The sequence below is a fragment of the Salmo salar genome, chromosome 04 (assembly GCF_965601325.2).
Source record: "Salmo salar chromosome 04, fSalSal1, whole genome shotgun sequence".
Lineage (NCBI taxonomy): Eukaryota > Metazoa > Chordata > Actinopteri > Salmoniformes > Salmonidae > Salmo > Salmo salar.
Genome location: NC_138294.1, coordinates 93,341,607 through 93,361,471, shown reverse-complemented (window position 1 = coordinate 93,361,471; position 19,865 = coordinate 93,341,607). Strand labels below are relative to the sequence as shown.

At 42.4% G+C, this 19,865-nt stretch overlaps 1 protein-coding gene across 1 annotated transcript in view; it reads left to right on the top strand.

The window, feature by feature from the left end:
* The first annotated feature begins 616 nt into the window (after positions 1-616).
* LOC100380654 (periostin) overlaps positions 617-19,865 on the top strand; it is a 74,439-nt gene continuing 55,190 nt past the window's right edge. Inside the window, exons 1-4 of the mRNA XM_045717456.2 lie at positions 617-974; positions 3,815-3,916; positions 17,378-17,442; positions 17,873-18,030. Of these exons, the coding sequence (XP_045573412.2) occupies positions 856-974; positions 3,815-3,916; positions 17,378-17,442; positions 17,873-18,030 (444 nt within the window). The 5' untranslated portion in view covers positions 617-855. The remainder of the gene's footprint in view (positions 975-3,814; positions 3,917-17,377; positions 17,443-17,872; positions 18,031-19,865) is intronic.

Below are 19,865 nucleotides of genomic sequence, written 5' to 3'. Positions count from 1 at the left end.
AATAAAGGTGAAATAAATAAATGAGAAGGTTATTACCATTATCACTGATCCATCTGAAACAGACAGCTTCCCTTCTGGTACAGTAACTACACTGTTAGTGAAAGGCTTAGAGACACTGGGATGACAGGCTGAGACAGTTATGAACAGAGAGACAATCTGTCTTACCGTCGTAGTCATTACATACGCCTCTCAGATATGTACAGTAGGCGGGAGTCCCAAATGGCTTCCGGACACATAGAGCTCTGGTCAAAAGTCGGATGTGGGAAGGGTGAGTAGAGGAAGAGCGAGAGGGAGAAGGAGAGAGGGAGAGGGGGGAGAGAGAGTGAAAGAGAGAAAGACAGACAGAGAGAGTGAAAGAGAGAGAGAGAAATAGAGAGAGACAGGGAGAAAGACAGACAGAGAGTGAAAGAGAGAGAAATAGAGAGACAGAGAGAGAGGGAGAGAGAGAAAGAGAGAGACAGAGAGAGAGAGGGAGAGAGAGAAATAGAGAGAGACAGAGAGAGAGAGGGAGAGAGAGAAATAGAGAGAGACAGAGAGAGAGAGGGAGAGAAAGAAATAGAGAGAGAGGGAGAGAGAGAAATAGAGAGAGACAGAGAGAGAGGGAGAGAGAGAAATAGAGAGAGACAGAGAGAGAGAGGGAGAGAGAGAAATAGAGAGAGAGAGAGAGAGAGACAGAGAGACAGAGAGAGACACAGAGAGACAGAGAGAGAGAGAGAGAGAGAGAGAGTTAAACAAGGAATGGAGGGGGTGGTATAAAGAGAGTACTGGTATAAAACCTCCCATTTTCTCCTGTGCCTTTTGGAGAGGAGTGTGTGTGACCTACTCTGGAGAGAAACAGACAGAGACTACCCAAGGATGAAGCTGGTGTTTGTGGCTGTGTTAGCGCTCTTTACGCTCAGCTCTGTGGATAGAGTGGATTCTTCAGCCTACGACAAAATAGTGACACACAGTCGTATCCGGGCCAGACTCCAGGGGTAAGGACCATGCTGGGGACAGGGTGGGCATGGAGACACAGAGATGGAGAGAGATCGGTGACATGGGTGCTTCTAAACCTGCATTGCTTGCTGTTTGGGGTTTTAGTCTGGGTTTCAGTACAGCACTTTGAGATAGCAGCTGATGTAAGAAGGGCTATATAAATACATTTGATTTGATTTGATGGGGGCATGGAGGCACAGAGAGATGGAGAGAGATAGAGGACATGGGGTTAAAAGGGACAGGGGAATATGCGGATAGTAAGAGATGGGGACAGTGGGACAGTGAGAAAGAGTGATAGGAGACGGAGAGACAGAGAGAGAGCAATAGGGGAGATGGAGAGAGAGAGTGATAGGGGAAAGGGAGAGATGGAGAGAGAGAGAGCGATAGGGGAAAGAGAGAGACGGAGAGAGAGAGCGATAGGGGACAGGGAGAGATGGAGAGAGAGAGAGCGATAGGGGAAAGAGAGAGACGGAGAGAGAGAGCGATAGGGGACAGGGAGAGATGGAGAGACGGAGAGCGATAGGGGACAGGGAGAGATGGAGAGAGAGAGAGCGATAGGGGAAATGGAGAGATGGAGAGAGAGAGCGATAGGGGACAGGGAGAGATGGAGAGAGAGAGAGCAAAATGGGACAGGAAGAGCTGGAGAGAGAGAGAGCGATAGGGGACAGGGAGAGATGGAGAGAGAGAGCGATAGGGGACAGGAAGAGATGGAGAGAGAGAGAAAGATTAAGAGTGAGAGGGTGCTCTGAGGACATAGAGGGACACAGACAGAGCGAAAGAAAGAAAGGATTAATAAGGTGAGCTAGATAATTGATTAATTGGGAAGTGTTGAATAACGGAGTAATACACCAGATCACCTGTTGTGGTACATGTCATAGTCTGTCAGATAACTGAAAGGGATGTTCAGTGACATTATGTTTTGTTACTTAACGGAACGGAAAGGGTTTGATCATCTATATACTGTAACACCTAGCTACATTAATTCATACAGCCTCTGTATTTCTAGAAATAGAATCTAGAGATGAAGGGCTGCAACCTTCATCGCTGAAGCATTACAGATTGCGCAATCTTTAACATAAATGTAATTTCCGATTGAGCAGACGTACACAGCGTTAACCGTAAACCCAGTGTCCACTAACGAATTGAAATTGAAATAATTCTGTAACTTCAGAGGATTTTGAACTTTTAAGTACAATGTGAAGCAGAGGTTTGACTCCAATACTTTACACTGAGAATATACTTTATAAATACTAAGAGTATACTTTATATTTACCAAGAATATACTTTATATATACTAAGAGTATACAATATATATACTAAGAGTATACTTTATATACACTAAAAGTATACTTTATATATACTAAGAATATACTTTATATATACTAATAGTATACTTTATATATACTAATAGTATACTTTATATATACTAATAGTATACTTTATATATACTAATAGTATACTTTATATATACTAAGAATATACTTTATATATACTAATAGTATACTTTAAATGTACTAATAGTATACTTTATGTATACTAAGAGTATACTTTATAAATACTAAGAATATACTTTATATATACTAAGAATATACTTTATAAATACTAAGAGTATACTTTATATATACCAAGAATATACTTTATATATAGTAAGAGTATACTTTATATATACTAAGAATATACTTTACAATATATATGATACGAGTATACTTTATATACACTAAAAGTATACTTTATATATACTAAGAATATACTTTATATATACTAATAGTATACTTTATATATACTAATAGTATACTTTATATATACTAATAGTATACTTTATATATACTAAGAATATACTTTATATATACTAATAGTATACTTTAAATGTACTAATAGTATACTTTATATATACTAAGAGTATACTTTATAAATACTAAGAATATACTTTATATATACTAAGAATATACTTTATATATACTAAGAGTATACTTTATATATACTAAGAATATACTTTATATATACTAAGAGTATACTTTATATATACTAAGAATATATGTTTCTATACTCCATACTTTCTACTAAGAAACAGATGGTTAGTATTTACGTTGCTGCTATTTTCAGGGATATGTGTCTACAGACGATTTAACACAGTTATGTCCATCATTTAAAATCATTATTTTACATTGTGGTGCATACTAAACAGAGAATAATTCCAAGAACCCCAAACTGTTTCATAAAGAGGTCAGGGGCATCGATGAAAACTCTGATTCAGAGCCATGCAGGAAAATTCAATATGGTTCCCCATCGTCGTTCATAGTTGTTGAATGACATCTAATTAGGGTAGAAAATGTTAAAAAATGTCCCCCTGAATGCTAATTTATATATTCACCCACCACCCTCCTCACACCTCTTCCCCTACTCCCTCCTCCCTCCTCAAACCTCTTCCCCCTACTCCCTCCTCACACCTCTTCCCCTCCTCCCTCCTCACACCTCTTCCCCTCCTCCCTCCTCACACCTCTTCCCCTCCTCCCTCCTCACACCTCTTCCCCTACTCCCTCCTCACACCTCTTCCCCTCCTCCCTCCTCACACCTCTTCCCCTCCTCCCTCCTCACACCTCTTCCCCTACTCCCTCCTCACACCTCTTCCCCTACTCCCTCCTCCCCTCCTCCCCTCCTCCCTCCTCCCTACTCCCTCCTCCCTCCTCCCTCCTCCCTCCACCATTTCTCCCGTTGCCTCCTTCTGGAACCTTTCTCTCTCTCATTACTCCTCCTCCCACTCCTCTCCCCCTCTCCTCTCCCCCTCCCTCACCTTCCCCCTCTCCTGCCCTCTCTCTTCCCACCTCTCCCCCTCCCCCAGACCCAATGTGTGTGCCATGCAGCAGGCGATGGGGACCAAGAAGAAGAAGTACTTCAGCACCTGTAGGAACTGGTATAAGGGCTCTATCTGTGGGAAGAAGGCGTAAGTTACCACCTCTTTAATAACCTCCTTAACTGTTTTTTTACACACACACACACACACACACACACACACTGCACACACACACACAGGGAGAGAGGGGACAGGGAGAGATGGAGAGAGAGAGAGCGAGTGATGGGGACAGGGAGAGATGGAGAGATGGAGAGAGAGAGCGATAGGGGAAAGGGAGAGATGGAGAGAGAGAGAGCGATAGGGGACAGGGAGGGATGGAGAGAGAGAACGATAGGGGACAGGGAGAGATGGAGAGAGAGAGCGAAATAGGGGACAGGAAGAGATGGAGAGAGAGAGCGAAATAGGGGACAGGGAGAGATGGAGAGAGAGAGCGATAGGGGACAGGGAGAGATGGAGAGAGAGAGCGAAATTGGGGACAGGGAGAGATGGAGAGAGAGAGTGAGAGCGATAGGGGAAAGGGAGAGATGGAGAGAGAGAGTGAGAGCAATAGGGGACAGGGAGAGATGGAGAGAGAGCGAAATAGGGGACAGGGAGAGATGGAGAGAGAGCGATAGGGGACAGGGAGAGATGGAGAGAGAGAAAGAGAAAGATTAAGAGTGAGAGGGTGCTCTGAGGACATAGAGGGACACAGACAGAGTGAAATAAAGAAAGGATTAATAAGGTGAGCTAGATAATTGATTAATTGGGAAGTGTTGAATAACGGAGTAATACACCAGATCACCTGTTGTGGTACATGTCATAGTCTGTCAGATAACTGAAAGGGATGTTCAGTGACATTATGTTTTGTTACTTAACGGAATGGAAAGGGTTTGATCATTTATATACTGTAACACCTAGCTACATTAATTCATACAGCCTCTGTATTTCTAGAAAACAATCTAGAGATGAAGGGCTGCAATCTTCGGCTGTCCCCATAGGAGAACCCTTTATAGTTCCATGTAGAACCCTCTGAGGACAGGATTCGATATGGAACCAAATAGGCTTCTACCTGGAAATAAAGGGGTTCTACCTGGAAATAAAGAGGTTCTACCTGGAAATAAAGGGGTTCTACCTGGAAATAAAGGGGTTCTACCTGGAAATAAAGGGGTTCTACCTGGAAATAAACGTTTTTTTTTTATCTGGAACCAAAAAAGGTTCTACAAAAGATTATTCTACGAGGACAACCGAAGAACACTTTTAGGTTCTTGATAGCACCTTTTAGCGAAGAGTGTGTAGATGATTAAAAAAAAAAAATACATTTTGATCTGATTGTGATCAGGAGGAAGGATGTTAGAGACAGGTATAAACAGGGCTTCTTAAAGCCTCTTCAGGATGCAATTTGGGACACATCCACGGAGAACCACGGTCTTTGGCTCCATGTAGTAGTAAAGTCTGGAACTGACAGAGTTCTTTTTGGGGATACAATTAAGTTTTTTTTTATTAGTCTGCAGGAGCATCTGAATGTTTGGCTCTATAGAACTAATAGTGTGGTCCTTTGTAGCTCAGTTGGAAGAGCCTTGGGATTTGTAATGCCAGTGTAGTGGGTTTGATTACTGACACCAAAACCACCCCTATGTAAAATGTATGCATGCATGAAGTTGCTTTGAATAAAAGCTAAACGGCATATTTTAATAGATACAAGACCTAGAACTCCCCATGAAAAAAAGGTCTTCTTTTCAATGTTTTATTTTCATGCGATTTTGAGTCTTGGTCCACCCAAAACCAGTCCACCCCTCTCGCCTCCTCCCCCTCTCTCCTCTCTCTCTCTCCTCTCTCATCCCCCTCTCTCCTCTCTCCCTTCTCTCCTCTCCCTCTCCTCCTCTCCCTCTCTCCTCCCCCTCTCTCCTCCTCTCTCCCCTCCCCATCTCCCCTTCTCTCCTCTCTGCCCTTCCCTTCTCCACCCTCTCTCCCCCCTCTCAATTCAATTCAAGGGCTTTATTGGCATGGGAAACATATGTTTACATTAACAAAGCAAGTGAAATGGATAATAAACAAAAGTGAAATAAACAATAAAAAGTGAACAGTAAATATTACACTCACACAAGTTCCGAAAGAATAAAGACATTTCAAATGTCATATTATGTCTATATACAGTGTTGTAACGATGTGCAAATAGTTAAAGTACAAAAGGGAAAATAAATAAACATAAATATGGGTTGTATTTACAATGGTGTTTGTTCTTCACTGGTTGCCCTTTTCTTGTGGCAACAGGTCACACATCTTACTGCTGTGATGGAACACTGTGGTATTTCACCCAGTAGATATGGGAGTTTATCAAAACTTTATTTGTTTTCAAATTCGTTGTGGGTCTGTGTAATCTGAGGGAAATATGTGTCTCTAATATGGTCATACATTTGGCAGGAGGTTAGGAAGTGCAGCTCAGTTTCCACCTAATTTTGTGGGCAGTGTTGCACACATCCTGTCTTCTCTTGAGAGCCAGGTCTGCCTACGGTGGCCTTTTTCAATAGCAAGGCTATGCTCACTGAGTCTGTACATAGTCAAAGCTTTCCTTAAGTTGGGGTCAGTCACAGTGGTCAGGTATTCTGCCACTGTGTACTCTCTTTTTAGGGCCAAATAGCATTCTAGTTTCGTCTACTTTTGTAAATTCTTTCCAATGTGTCAAGTAATTATCTTTTTGCTTTCTCATGATTTGGTTGGGTGTAATTATGCTGCTGTCCTGGGGCTCTGTGGGGTCTGTTTGTGTTTGTGAACAGAGCCCCAGGACCAGCTTGCTTAGGGAACTCTTCTCCAGGTTCATCTCTCTGTAGGTGATGGATTTGTTATGGGAGGTTTGGGAAACGCGTCCTTTTAGGTGGTTGTATTATTTAACGGCTCTTTTCTGGATTTTCATAATTAGCGGGTTTTGGCCTAATTCTGCTCTGCATGCATTATTTGGTGTTTTACGTTGTACACAGAGGATATTTTTGCAGAATTCTGCATGCAGAGTCTCAATTTGGTGTTTGTCCCATTTTGTGGTTGGTGAGTGGACCCCAGACCTCACAACCATAAAGGGCAATGGTTTCTATAACTGATTCAAATATTTTTTGGTAAGTCAAATGTTATGTTCCTTTTGACAGCGTAGAAGGCCCTTCTTGCCTTGTCTCCCAGATCGTTCATAGCTTTGTGGAAGTTACCCGTGGCGCTGATGTTTAAGCCGAGGTATGTATAGTTTTTTGTTTGCTCTAGGGCAATGGTGTCTAGATGGAATTTGTGATCCTGGCAACTGGACCTTTTTTGGAACACAAATATTTTGGTCTTACTGATATTTACTGTCAGGGCCCAGGTCTGACAGAATCTGTGCAGAAGATCTAGGTGCTGCTGTAGGCCCTCCTTGGTTGGGGACAGAAGCACCAGATCATCAACAGTAGACATCAGATTCTAGTAGGGTGAGGCCGGGTGCTGCAGACGGTTCTAGTGACCTAGCCGATTCGTTGAGATATATGTGACCGACCGGCTCAAATCGGTCTTATTGAAATTGTTTTTTTTTCATTGGATAAAAGTAGAGACTCAGAGCTACAAAATGGTATATCATACACTGCATTTGAGGAACAATGGGAAATACATTATGCTTTGAAAGTTGATAAACTTGTAAACTGACTTTTGAGGAAATGGCCTTTGAATGTTTTGGTACTACAATTGGAGAGACCTTTTTTGTCTACAGCCATTCAGCATCGTTCACACCCTCTTAAGCTTTAGCCCCACCCATCTCTTTTAGTGTTGATCCGAATGTACTAACAACAGCAGTCAAGCCCCCAAGCTAACTTGCCAGCTACTTCCAGACATCTAAGAGAGAGAGAACAGCTCACTGAACATTATTCGCCCTAGCAAAGCTGGTTAGGCTGTTATGATATCCAGATCATTGGTGACTGCAACTGTGCTGGTGGCAACAATTAACTTACACTTTTTTTGCCGATGTTTACTGTCACTGGCCACATTCGATGGGTGTTGAGAGTTTGTAAATTCATCAGTTATTCTGTCACCCGGCACACTAAGACAAGAGTCTTTTGTTAAGAAATGAAGCTAGCTAGCTAGTTAGGTAAACAATGAACCCTAATCCCAAAACATGACGTTACTACCATGCATGAATCTGCAGGTAGCTAACCAACCAGGTTCAATGTTAAATAGCTAACATTAGGCTATAATTAGTCAAGCAAATGTGTCTGAGATACGAAGAATCAGATCATACATATAACGTTAGCTAGCGACCCAGCCAGCTAACATAAGCTAGCTAAGAGTACACTTTAATTTGAAATGAAACCACTTTCTGTCAAAATTAGAAATGTGTTATATCTGAAAATGTAGCTAGCTAGACTTTCTTACCCGTATACATCATGAATGGACGCATCTCCTGTCGGATGCCATGGTTGCGTTTAGTTTGAAGATGTAATCCAGAGACTTGTGTTTTCTCCATCTCCTTAGCTATCATAATCAAATTCCACTGATGTCAAAACTCGGTCCTCCAGAAAGTGGAGCTAACTAACAGTACACTTTAACTTGACATTAGGTTTATGCAGTTTTACTACGCAATACATTAAAAAAAGCTGACCAGCTCCAATAGACAGAAGCGTGCTATGTGGCAGACCAATCCAAACTCATCTCTCGGCATATCCAGCCCACTCATTATCTTAGCCAATCATGGCTAGCAGGAAGGTTGCTGGCTTTTTCTGTGGCTAAACCAACTAGGCTCGTAATTTAACAATTTTATTTGTATTTACAGATGGCATACAAGTTTGTCATTAAAGCACATGAAAGTTAATATGTTCGAGAAGGCATTTCTGCCAAAAAAACACATTTTGATGTACGACTCTCCTGTGAAGTAGTAACCCACAACATAGTTTCACATATGTTGAAGAGGGTGGGGCTTAAGTAGCATCCCTGTCTTAACCCACGGCCCTGAGGAAATAAATGTGTGTGTTTTTTTCTCCATTTTAACTGCACACTTGTTGTTTGTGTATATGGATTTTATAATGTCATATACTTTCCCCCAACACCACTTCTCCCCCTCTCCCTCCCTCTCCTCTCCCCCTCTCCTCTCTCCCCTCTCCCTCCTCCCTCTCTCTTGTCTGTGCTATCCCGTTTCCTCCCTGTTCGTCTCACTGGAAATGCTTGACTGAGTCTTGTTTCTGAACCCTCCCCAGTGCGTGTGCCCCTGTGTGCGTGCCTGCCTGCCTGCGTTTGTGTGTGTGTGTGTGTGTCTAAACCTTGTTCAGCCTCTATCCTGGGATCTGTAATGTCTGGCGCCGGGCCATAATGGTGGCTGGGTCCTCTTACATTGGACAGAACATGTGGAACCGGTTTGTCATGAAGGGGAAGCAGGACCAGACTCTCCAACCCTCCACCCCTCTATAGAACTCTCTACCCACCGAAGGAACCTATCTCGTCCTAATTAGAGGAACCTATCTCTTCCTAATTAAAATCACAGGGAGTTTTCAGTGTTTAAACCTAAAAGCACATAAAACCACGGAAGGACCTTGTTTCTCTCACTTACTGACTAATTGCACTCTATAACTGTCATGATGTGAATAAACATTCCATTACATGGTACCGTAGCTAGAGAATGACACACTTTTTTTTCTTTGGTAGTCCCCTGGGTAACCCCCTCCACCTCCGCCCCTGGCTCTGGGCCTCTCTACCCCATTGGCAGCTGCCTGTTCTGGGCAGGAGAAGTTTGAGGCAGACCCTCTGGCCCTGGAGGTCTGGGGCTGCTCTTAGGGGGCTTTCTCTCTTTCTCTCTCGTTCTCTCTCTTTCTGTCCCTTTCTCATTTTCTCTCTCTCATTATGCATCTCTGTCTGTTTCTTTCTTTATCTCTATCCATCTCTCTCTCTCCGTCTCTCTCTCTCTCCCTCTCTCTCTCTCTCTCTCCCTCTCTCTCCTCTGTCTCTGACAGTGGACACATTGTTCAGCACTACTGGAGGAAATCTAGCCAGCTGTCATGTCTGAGCTGAATATGTTATAGTGATGAGAGACTAGGAAAGAGTGTGTGTTGGAGGGGTAATGGGTGTGCGTGGGCATGTTTCTCTGTGTGTCTGTCTGTCCGTGCATGCGTGTGTGTATGTTGTCTTTGTGTGTGTTTCAGTTGATTAGGGCTAATATCTGATCATTGGTTTTTGGAGATGTGATGACAGTATGTAAGTGTATTACGACTGAAAATATGTTTGCTTCCTGACATTAAGATAACAACAGAAAAAAGACAGAGCGAGCGAGAGAGAGAGAGAGAGAGAGAGAGAGATGTTGAAGTAATAGGAAGACAGTGATAGCGTTAGTTGTGGTTAATGTGGTATGGCCTTAGCCGTAAATCAGTTACACCAACTCAGTTACCACAGCAGAGTTACACCATATTAGACAAACCACAGCTTCTCTAGCCTCCAGGGCTTTATAATCTGTAACACGCCACGGCCACCATTTTCTTTCAGGACGGAGTTTAATGAAGGGTTTATCCATGTCTTAAAGATCCACTGATATCATTTGATGAGGCCTGTCAGCATTCAACAGATCCACACATAGTAGTTGATGAGGTGCCTTTGCAAACAAACAAACAAAAAATGTGTCATTACGACGTCCCCCCCCCCCCCCCCCCCCCGGGAACGTCAGGAGGTTGTGTCATTGTCCGCTGGACGTCCCCTGTTTGTTGGGTTGTTGCCATGTTGCCAGAACCAGTAAAGACGTAGCGTTGTCATTTAGCGTAACCAAGGTAACGCATTTTTCCAAGTTTGAGTAGCCTATCACGTGATCGAGTAACCGTATACATGTAACCTGTGAATCAACAGTACTATGTTGTTGTTTTGGTGTGATATTTTACGGCTACGGATGGATGGGGCACCAATAACCTGGTGCAGCAGATGGTCTGATCCAGATGGTCTGATCCAGATGGTCTGATCCATTGAAGTCATTGTTAGTGATTCTCTATTCAATGGTGGGCCATTTTATATCTATTAGCTAGATTACACTATAAAATAATCAATCAAATTTATTTATTAAGCCCTTTTTACAGCAGCTGCTGTCACAAAATGCTCTACGGAAACCCAGCCTAAAACCCCAAACAGCAAGCAATGCAGATGCAGAAGCAAGGTGGCTAGGAAAAACTCTCTAGAAAGGCCAGAACCTAGGAAGAAACCTACAGAGGAACCAGGCTCTGAGGGGTGGCCAGTCCTCTTCTGGCTGTGGTAGGTGGAGACTATAACAGAACATGGCCAAGATGTTCAAATGTTCATAGATGACCAGCAGGGTCAAATATTAATAATCACAGTGGTTGTCGAGGGTGCAACAAGTCAGTACCTCAGGAGTAAATGTCAGTTGGCTTTCAGAGCCGAGCAGAGGTTGAGACAGCAGGTGCTGTAAAGATAGAGAGTTGAAAACAGCAGGTCCAGGACAAGGTAGCATGTTCTATGAACATGTCAGGGTTCCATAGCCGCAGGCAGAACAGTTGAAACTGGAGCAGCAGCATGAGGTGGACTGGGGACAGCAAGGAGTCATCAGGCCAGGTAGTCCTGAGGCATGATCCTAGGGCTCAGGACTCAGGGAGGGAGAGAGAGTATTAGAGGGAGCATACTTAAATTCACACAGGACACCAGATAAGATAGGAGAATTACAACACACTGACTCAGGACAACTGAGCTTTGAAGGAATACGTAGATTTAAAGAGTAATCCGTAATTTGCTTTCTAATGATCATGATCTTTTCATCGAAGAAGTTCATAAATTTGTACAACCATCCAGATTAATTGTCAGATTCAACAGAAGATCTCTTTGTTTCTTGGGACCTAGAACAAGCATCTCTGTTTTGTCCGAGTTTAAAAGTAGAAAGTTTGCAGCCATCCACTTCTTTATGTCTGAAACACAGGCTTCTAGCGAGGGCAATTTTGGGGCTTCACCATGTTTCATTGAAATGTACAGCTGTGTGTCGTCTGCATAGCAGTGAAATTTAACATTATGTTTTCGAATGACATCCCCAAGAGGTAAAATATATAGTGAAAACAATAGTGGTCCTAAAACGGAACCTTGAGGAACACCGAAATTTACAATTGATTTGTCAGAGGACAAACCATTCACAGAGACAAACTGATATCTTTCCGACAGATAAGATCTAAACCAGGCCAGAACTTGTCCATGTAGACCAATTTGGGTTTCCAATCTCTCCAAAAGAATGTGGTGATCGATGGTATCAAAAGCGGCACTAAGATCTAGGAGCACGAGGACAGATGCAGAGCCTCGGTCTGACGTCATTAAAAGGTCATTTACCACCTTCACAAGTGCAGTCTCAGTGCTATGATGGGGTCTAAAACCAGACTGAAGCGTTTCGTATACATTGTTTGTCTTCAGGAAGGCAGTCAGTTGCTGTGCAACAGCTTTTTCTAAAATTTTGGAGAGGAATGGAAGATTCGATATAGGCCGATAGTTTTTTATAATTTCTGGATCAAGATTCGGCTTTTTCAAGAGAGGCTTTATTACTGCCACTTTTAGTGAGCTTGGTACACATCCGGTGGATAGAGAGCCGTTTATTATGTTCAACATAGGAGGGCCAAGCACAGGAAGCAGCTCTTTCAGTAGTTTAGTTGGAATAGGGTCCAGTATGCAGCTTGAGGGTTTGGAGGCCATGATTATTTTCATCATTGCGTCAAGAGATATAGTACTAAAACACTTTAGTATCTCCCTTGATCCTAGGTCCTGGCAGAGTTGTGCAGACTCAGGACAATGGAGCTTTGGAGGAATACCCAGATTTAAAGAGGAGTCTGTAATTTGCTTTCTAATGATCATGATCTTTTCCTCAAAGAAGTTCATAAATTTATTACTGCTGAAGTGAAAGCCATCTTCTCTTGGGGAATGCTGCTTTTTAGTTAGCTTTGCGACAGTATCAAAAATACATTTTGGATTGTTCTTATTCTCCTCAATTAGGTTGGAAAAATAGACTGATCGAGCAGCAGTGAGGGCTCTTCGATACTGCGCTGCACTGTCATTCCAAGCTAGTCGGAAGACTTCCAGTTTGGTGTGGCGCCATTTCCGTTCCAATTTTCTGGAAGCTTGCTTCATGGCTCGGGTATTTTCTGTAGGGTTGCCACTGCATCTAGGGTATTACGCAAGGTTAAATTTAGATCCTCAGTTAGTTATGCGATTTTTTGTACTCCGATGTTGTTGGGTAGGTGGAGGGAGTCTGGAAGGTCGTCTATGAATCTTTGGGTTGTCCAAAAATGTATAGCAAGGCTTTTGATGATCCTTTGTTGGGGTATGAGCAAAAAAATATTTTTGCGATTGCAAATGTAATAAAATGGTGGTCCAATATCCAGGATTATAAGTAAAAATATTATGAACCACAACATTTATTCCACGGGACAAAACTAGGTCCAGAGTATAACTGTGGCAGTGAGTAGGTCTGGAGACATGTTGGACAAAACCCATTGAGTCGATGATGGCTCCGAAAGCCTTTTGGAGTGGGTCTGTGGACTTTTCCATGTGAATATTAATGTCACCAAAAAACTGCCATGTCTACAAATTCCGATAGGAATTCAGGGAACTCAGTGAGGAACGCTGTATACGGCCAACAGTGATTGAGTAGGCTGCATAGATTTCATGACTAGAAGCTCAAGAGACGTTGTTTTTTTCTTGTAAATTGACATTTTCTGTCGTGAATGTTAGCAACACCTCCGCCTTTGCCGGATGCACGGGGGGTATGGTCACTAGTGTAACCAGGAGGTGAGGCCTCATTTAACAGAGTAAATTCATCAGGCTTAAGCCATGTTTCAGTCAGGCCAATCACATCAAGGTTATGATCAGTGATTAGTTAATCGACTATAACTGCCTTGGAAGTGAGGGATCTAACTTCTAACTTTAAGTAGCCCTATTTTGAGATGTGATCTATTTCAATAATGACCGGAATGGAGGTCTTTATACTAGTGAGATTGCTAAGGCGAACACCGCCATGTTTACTTTTGCCCAACCTAGATCGAGGCACAGACACGGTCTCAATGGGGATAGCTGAGCTGACTACACTGACTGTGCTAGTGACAGACTCCACTAAGCTGGCAGGCTGGCTAACAGCCTGCTGCCTGACCTGCACCCTATCTCATTGTGGAGCTAGCCTCTTGGGGCTATGTGGGACGCTAGCGTGCCACCCGTGGTGCACCCTATCAACAGCAGGTGCATTTCAAGAGCGGCAAATTTGAAACCAAATAAATGTCAAAATTCAAATTTTTCAAACATACAACTATCTTACACCCTTTGAAAGATAAACATCTCCTTAATCTAACCACGTTGTCCGATTTCAAGAAGGTTTTACGGCGAAAGCATAAAGTTAGATTATGTTAGGAGAGTACATTGACAATAGCTGTGTGTAATGTTTTGTCAATTCAAAGACAGGGTCACCAAAACCATAAAACCAGCTAAAATGATGCACTAACCTTTTACAATCTCCATCAGATGACACTCCTAGGACATTATGTTAGACAATGCATGCATTTTTAGTTCTATCAAGTTCATATTTATATCCAAAAACAGCGTTTTACTATGGCATTGATGTTGAGGAAATCGTTTCCCTCCAATAACCGGCAGTCAAGTCAACACCACAAATTAAATAATTAAAATTAGAAAACATTGGTAAAATATTATATTGTCATTTAAAGAATTATAGATTTACATCTCTTGAACGCAATCAACTTGCCAGATTTAAAAATAACCTTACTGGGAAATCACACTTTGCAATAATCTGAGCACTGCGCCCAGAAAAATATGCTTTGATATACAGACAAACGGCCATGTTGGAGAGATCTAAAATCGAAAATACTATGTAAATAATCCATTACCTTTGATTCTCTTCATCAGATGTCACTTCCCGGAATCCCAGGTCCATAACGAATGTAGTTTTGTTCAAAAAAGCTCATCATTTATATCCAAAAAGATCCGTGTTGTTAGCACATGATCTAAGCCAGCCGGACTTCTCGTCATGAACGAGGGGAAAAAAATATATTTACGTTCGTTCAAACATGTCAAACGTTGTATAGCATAAATCATTAGGGCCTTTTTTAACCAGAACATGAATAATATTCAAGGTGGACGAATGCATTCTCTTTTAAAACGTTTTGGAACGAGGGTACCCAACATGAACTCGCGCGCCAGGTGTCTAATGGGCCATCATCGTTCCATGGCTCTTGTTCGGTCAGATCTCCCTCCAGAAGATTCAAAACACTTTGTAAAGGCTGGTGACATCTAGTGGAAGCAATAGGAAGTGCCAAAACATTAATCAGCCCCTGTGTGTTTCAATGGCATAGGCTTAAAGGTAATTCAACACATCAGGTATCCACTTCCTGTCAGAAAATGTCTCAGGGTTTTGCCTGCCAAATGAGTTCTGTTATACTCACAGACACCATTCAAACAGTTTTAGAAACTTTAGGGTGTTTTCTATCCATATATAATAAGTATATGCATATTCTAGTTACTGGGTAGGATTAGTAACCAGATTAAATCGGGTACGTTTTTTTATCCAGCCGTGAAAATACTGCCCCCTAGCCCCAACAGGCTAGAGGAGTTAGAGCCCTGTCTATGTTCATAGATAAGATGAGAGAACCCCTCCAGCTAGGATGGAGTCCGTCACTACTCAGCAAGCCAGGCTTGGTCCTGTTTGTGGGTGAGTCGCAGAAAGAGGGCCAATTACCTACAAATTCTATCTTTTGGGAAAGGCAGAAAGTTTTCAACCAGAGATTGTTGTGAGAATCTGCTGTAGAGTTCATCACTCCCTCTAACTGGGACGGGACCAGAGGCAATTACTTGAATCGATGCCTACACATCTTTATAGCTGATTAATACACAGAAGCTATGTTGCACATGGTGATCTCTGACTGTTTCATCCTAACATCGTTGGTGCTGACGTGAATAACAATATCCCTATACTCTCTACACTCACCAGTTTTAGCCTTAGCCAGCACCATCTTTAGATTAGCCTTAACGTCGGTAGCCCTGCCCCCTGGTAAACAGTGTATGGTCGCTGGATGATTCGTTTTAAGTCTAATACTGCGGGTAATGGAGTCGCCAATGACTAGGGTTTTCAATTTGTCAGAGCTAATGGTGGGAGGCTTCGGCATCTCAGACCCCATAACGGGAGGAGTAGAGACCAGAGAAGGCTCGGCTTCTGACTCCGACTCGCTGCTTAAGAGATCTGTGCTAACTTCGCTTCCATGAAATGTAGTGCCTTCAGAAAGTATTCACACCCCTTGACTTTTTCCACATTGTGTTGTGCGATAAAAATTGATTTCATTATAAAAAAAATTGTCAATGATCTACACAAAATATTAATGTCAAGTGGAAAAAGAAATCGAACATTTGTCAAATAAAATCTGAAAAATAAAATACTAATACATTTTCATTAGATAAGTATTCAAACCCCTGAGTCAATATATGTTAGAATCATCTTTGGAAGTTGTGAGTCTTTATTTGTCACGTGCGCTGAATACAACAGGTGTAGACCTTACAGTGAAATGCTGAATACAACAGGTGTAGTAGACCTTACAGTGAAATGCTGAATACAACAGGTGTAGTAGACCTTACAGTGAAATGCTGAATACAACAGGTGTAGTAGACCTTACAGTGAAATGCTGAATACAACAGGTGTAGTAGACCTCACAGTGAAATGCTGAATACAACAGGTGTAGTAGACCTTACAGTGAAATGCTTACTTACAGGTTCTAACCAACAGTGCAAAAAAAGGTATTAGGTGAACAACAGGTAAGTAAAGAAATAAAAACAACAGTAAAAAGAGAGTGAAAAATAATAGTAGCAAATGACTATTGTAGCTGGAAATAGCAGATTTCTTTATGGAATATCTACATAGCCGTACAGAGGCCCATTATCAGCAACCGTCACTCCTGTGTTCCAATGGCATGTTGTGTTAGTTAATCCAAGTTTATCATTTTAAAATGCTAATTGATCATTAGAGAAAGCTTTTGCAATTATGTTAGCGCAGCTGAAAATTGTTGTCCTGTTTAAATAAGCAATAAAACTGGCCTTCTTTAGACTAGTTGAGTATCTGGAGCATCAGCATTTGTGGGTTTGATTACAGGCTCAAAATGGCCAGAAACAAAGACCTTTCTTCTGTAACTCATCAGTCTATTCGTGTTCTGAGAAATTAAGGCTATTCCATGCGAGAAATTGGCAAGAAACTGAAGATCTCGTACAATGCTGTGTACTACTCCCTTCACAGAACAGCACAAACTGGCGCTAACCAGAATAGAAAGAGGAGTGGGAGGCCCCGGTGCACAACAGAGCAAGAGGACAAGTACATTAGAGTGTCTAGTTTTAGATACAGACACCTCACAAGTCCTCAACTGCCAGATTCATTAAATAGTACCCTGCAAAACACCAGTCTCAACGTCAACAGCGAAGAGGCGACTCTGGAATGCTGGCCTTCAAGGCAGAGTTGCAAAGAAAAAGACATATCTCAGACTGGCCAATAAAAAGAAAACCTTAAAAAAAAACGTATCCTACCAGGGTGGTTCTATCTCTAATAGTTGTGTCTTGTGTTTTCTCCAGGATGGTTGTCTATGAGTGCTGTCCAGGCTACATGAAGCTGGAAGGCATGAAAGGATGCCCTGCAGGTTAGTGTAAACTAGTGTGGTCCACATCACCAGTCTTTGAAAAACCATCCAACCTCCGAGATATGGCTTCATAGGATTTCACCCTGTACTCTCACCTTATAGCCCCTCCCTCTCCGCCTATAGCTCCTCCCTCTCACCCTATAGCCCCACCCTCTACACCTATAGCTCCTCCCTCACCCTACAGCCCCTCCCTCTCACCATATAGTTCCTCCCTCTCACCCTAAAGCTCCTCCCTCTCACCCTATAGCTCCTCCCTCTCACCCTGGGTGAGCAGATTTCTGTTCCAACTCATTTGGTTTGATACATTGAATCAGGTGAGTTAGTGCTGAGCTGGAACAGGAAGCTTGGACACCCAGCAGGGTTGGCCTGCTCCAGCTGGTTTATACATTGTGTGTGACTTTAAACTCTCTCTCTCTCTTGGTTCTTCCAGTGGCTCCTATAGACCATGTGTATGGCACATTGGGCCTGGTGAAGGCTAGGACAACCCAAAAGTACTCAGCACTCTCTAAGCTGAGGGAGGAGATTGAAGGGAAGGGATCGTTCACTATGTTTGCCCCTAGCGACGAAGCCTGGGACCTGCTGGACCCTGTAAGTAGACTTAACTGTATTTAGTCAATCAGTTACTTAGTTAAATAGTCAGTCAATCAGTTAGTCAGTCATTTAGTTAATTAGTTAGTCAGTCAATCAGTCAGTCAGTCAGTCAGTTAGTCAGTCAGTCAGTCAGTCAGTTAGTCAGTCAGTCAGTTAGTCAGTCAGTCAGTTAGTCAGTCAGTCAGTTAATCAGTCAGTCAGTCAGTCAGTCAGTCAGTCAGTCAGTTAGTCAGTCAGTCAGTCAGTCAGTCAGTCAGTCAGTCAGTCAGTCAGTCAGTCAGTTAGTCAGTCAGTCAGTCAATCAGTTAATCAGTCAATCAGTCAGTCAGTCAGTCAGTCACTCAGTTAATCAGTCAGTCAGTCAGTCAGTTAATCAGTCAGTCAGTTAATCAGTCAGTTTGTCAGTTAATCAGTCAGTCAGTCAGTTAATCAATCAGTCAGTCAGTTAATCAGTTAATCAATCAGTCAGTTAATCAGTCAGTCAGTCAGTTAATCAGTCAGTCAGTCAGTCAGTCAGTTAATCAGTCAGTCAATCAGTCAGTCAGTCAGTCAGTTAATCAGTCAGTCAGTTAATCAGTCAGTCAGTCAGTTAGTCAGTTAGTCAGTCAGTCAGTCAGTTAATCAGTCAGTCAGTCAGTTAGTCAGTCAGTCAGTCAGTCAGTCAGTCAGTCAGTTAATCAGTCAGTCAGTTAATCAGTCAGTCAGTCAGTTAGTCAGTCAGTCAGTCAGTCAGTTAATCAGTCAGTTAATCAATCAGTCAGTCGGTCAGTTAGTTAATCAGTCAGTCAGTCAGTCAGTCAGTTAGTTAATCAGTCAGTCAGTCAATCAGTCAGTTAATCAGTCAGTCAGTCAGTCAGTCATTTAGTTAATCAATCAGTCAGTCAGTCAGTCAGTCAGTTAGTCAGTTAGTTAATAATCAGTCAGTCAGTCAGTCAGTCAGTTAGTCAGTCAGTTAGTCAGTCAGTCAGTCAGTCAGTCAGTCAGTTAATCAGTCAGTCAGTTAATCAGTCAGTCAGTCAGTTAATCAGTCAGTTAATCAATCAGTCAGTCAGTCAGTTAGTTAATCAGTCAGTCAGTCAGTCAGTCAGTCAGTTAGTTAATCAGTCAGTCAGTCAGTCAGTCAGTCAGTCATTTAGTTAATCAATCAGTCAGTCAGTCAGTCAGTCAGTCAGTCAGTCAGTTAGTCAGTTAGTTAATAATCAGTCAGTCAGTCAGTCAGTCAGTCAGTCAGTCAGTCAGTCAGTCAGTTAGTTAAACCTTGTTCACAATGGCAGGTTGAAGGTGCTCAAATCCAATTCTTTCCCATATCCGATTCGAAACCGTCTGAACAGGCAGAAAACACACGCAATCGGATATTTCAAACCAGATTCATAGATTCCAGAGTCAATAATCAAGCGGCAGCATCGGAGCGCAGGAGACGATGGGGAAGAGTCAACAATAAGACAGCGATCAGAGGAAGACAGCAAGGCAGATGGAAATGACAAAACAGCACAGTCAGTTACTGTACTGCACTAGTACTAAAGCCAAGGTTGAAAAACTCTGGTAGCCTTCTTCACGGAGATCATGGTGGGGGGGGAATCTGATCACCTTCTCGTGATTGCTGGATGAGAGCTCACCACTGTCAATATTCAGTCTGCGTGGCTAGCGGCTAACGTTAGTCGGCTTCGAAACTAGTTAACGCAGACTAGATTCTCCATATGAAATTACGAAATAGTGCATTGTGTGTACTTTAAAAGATATCTGGAAATAAGTTCATAAATATCTAGTTCTAGGTAACCGGGTGGCGACTACGACGAAGTTACTAAGTCTATGACAACACCGTGTTTTTACTT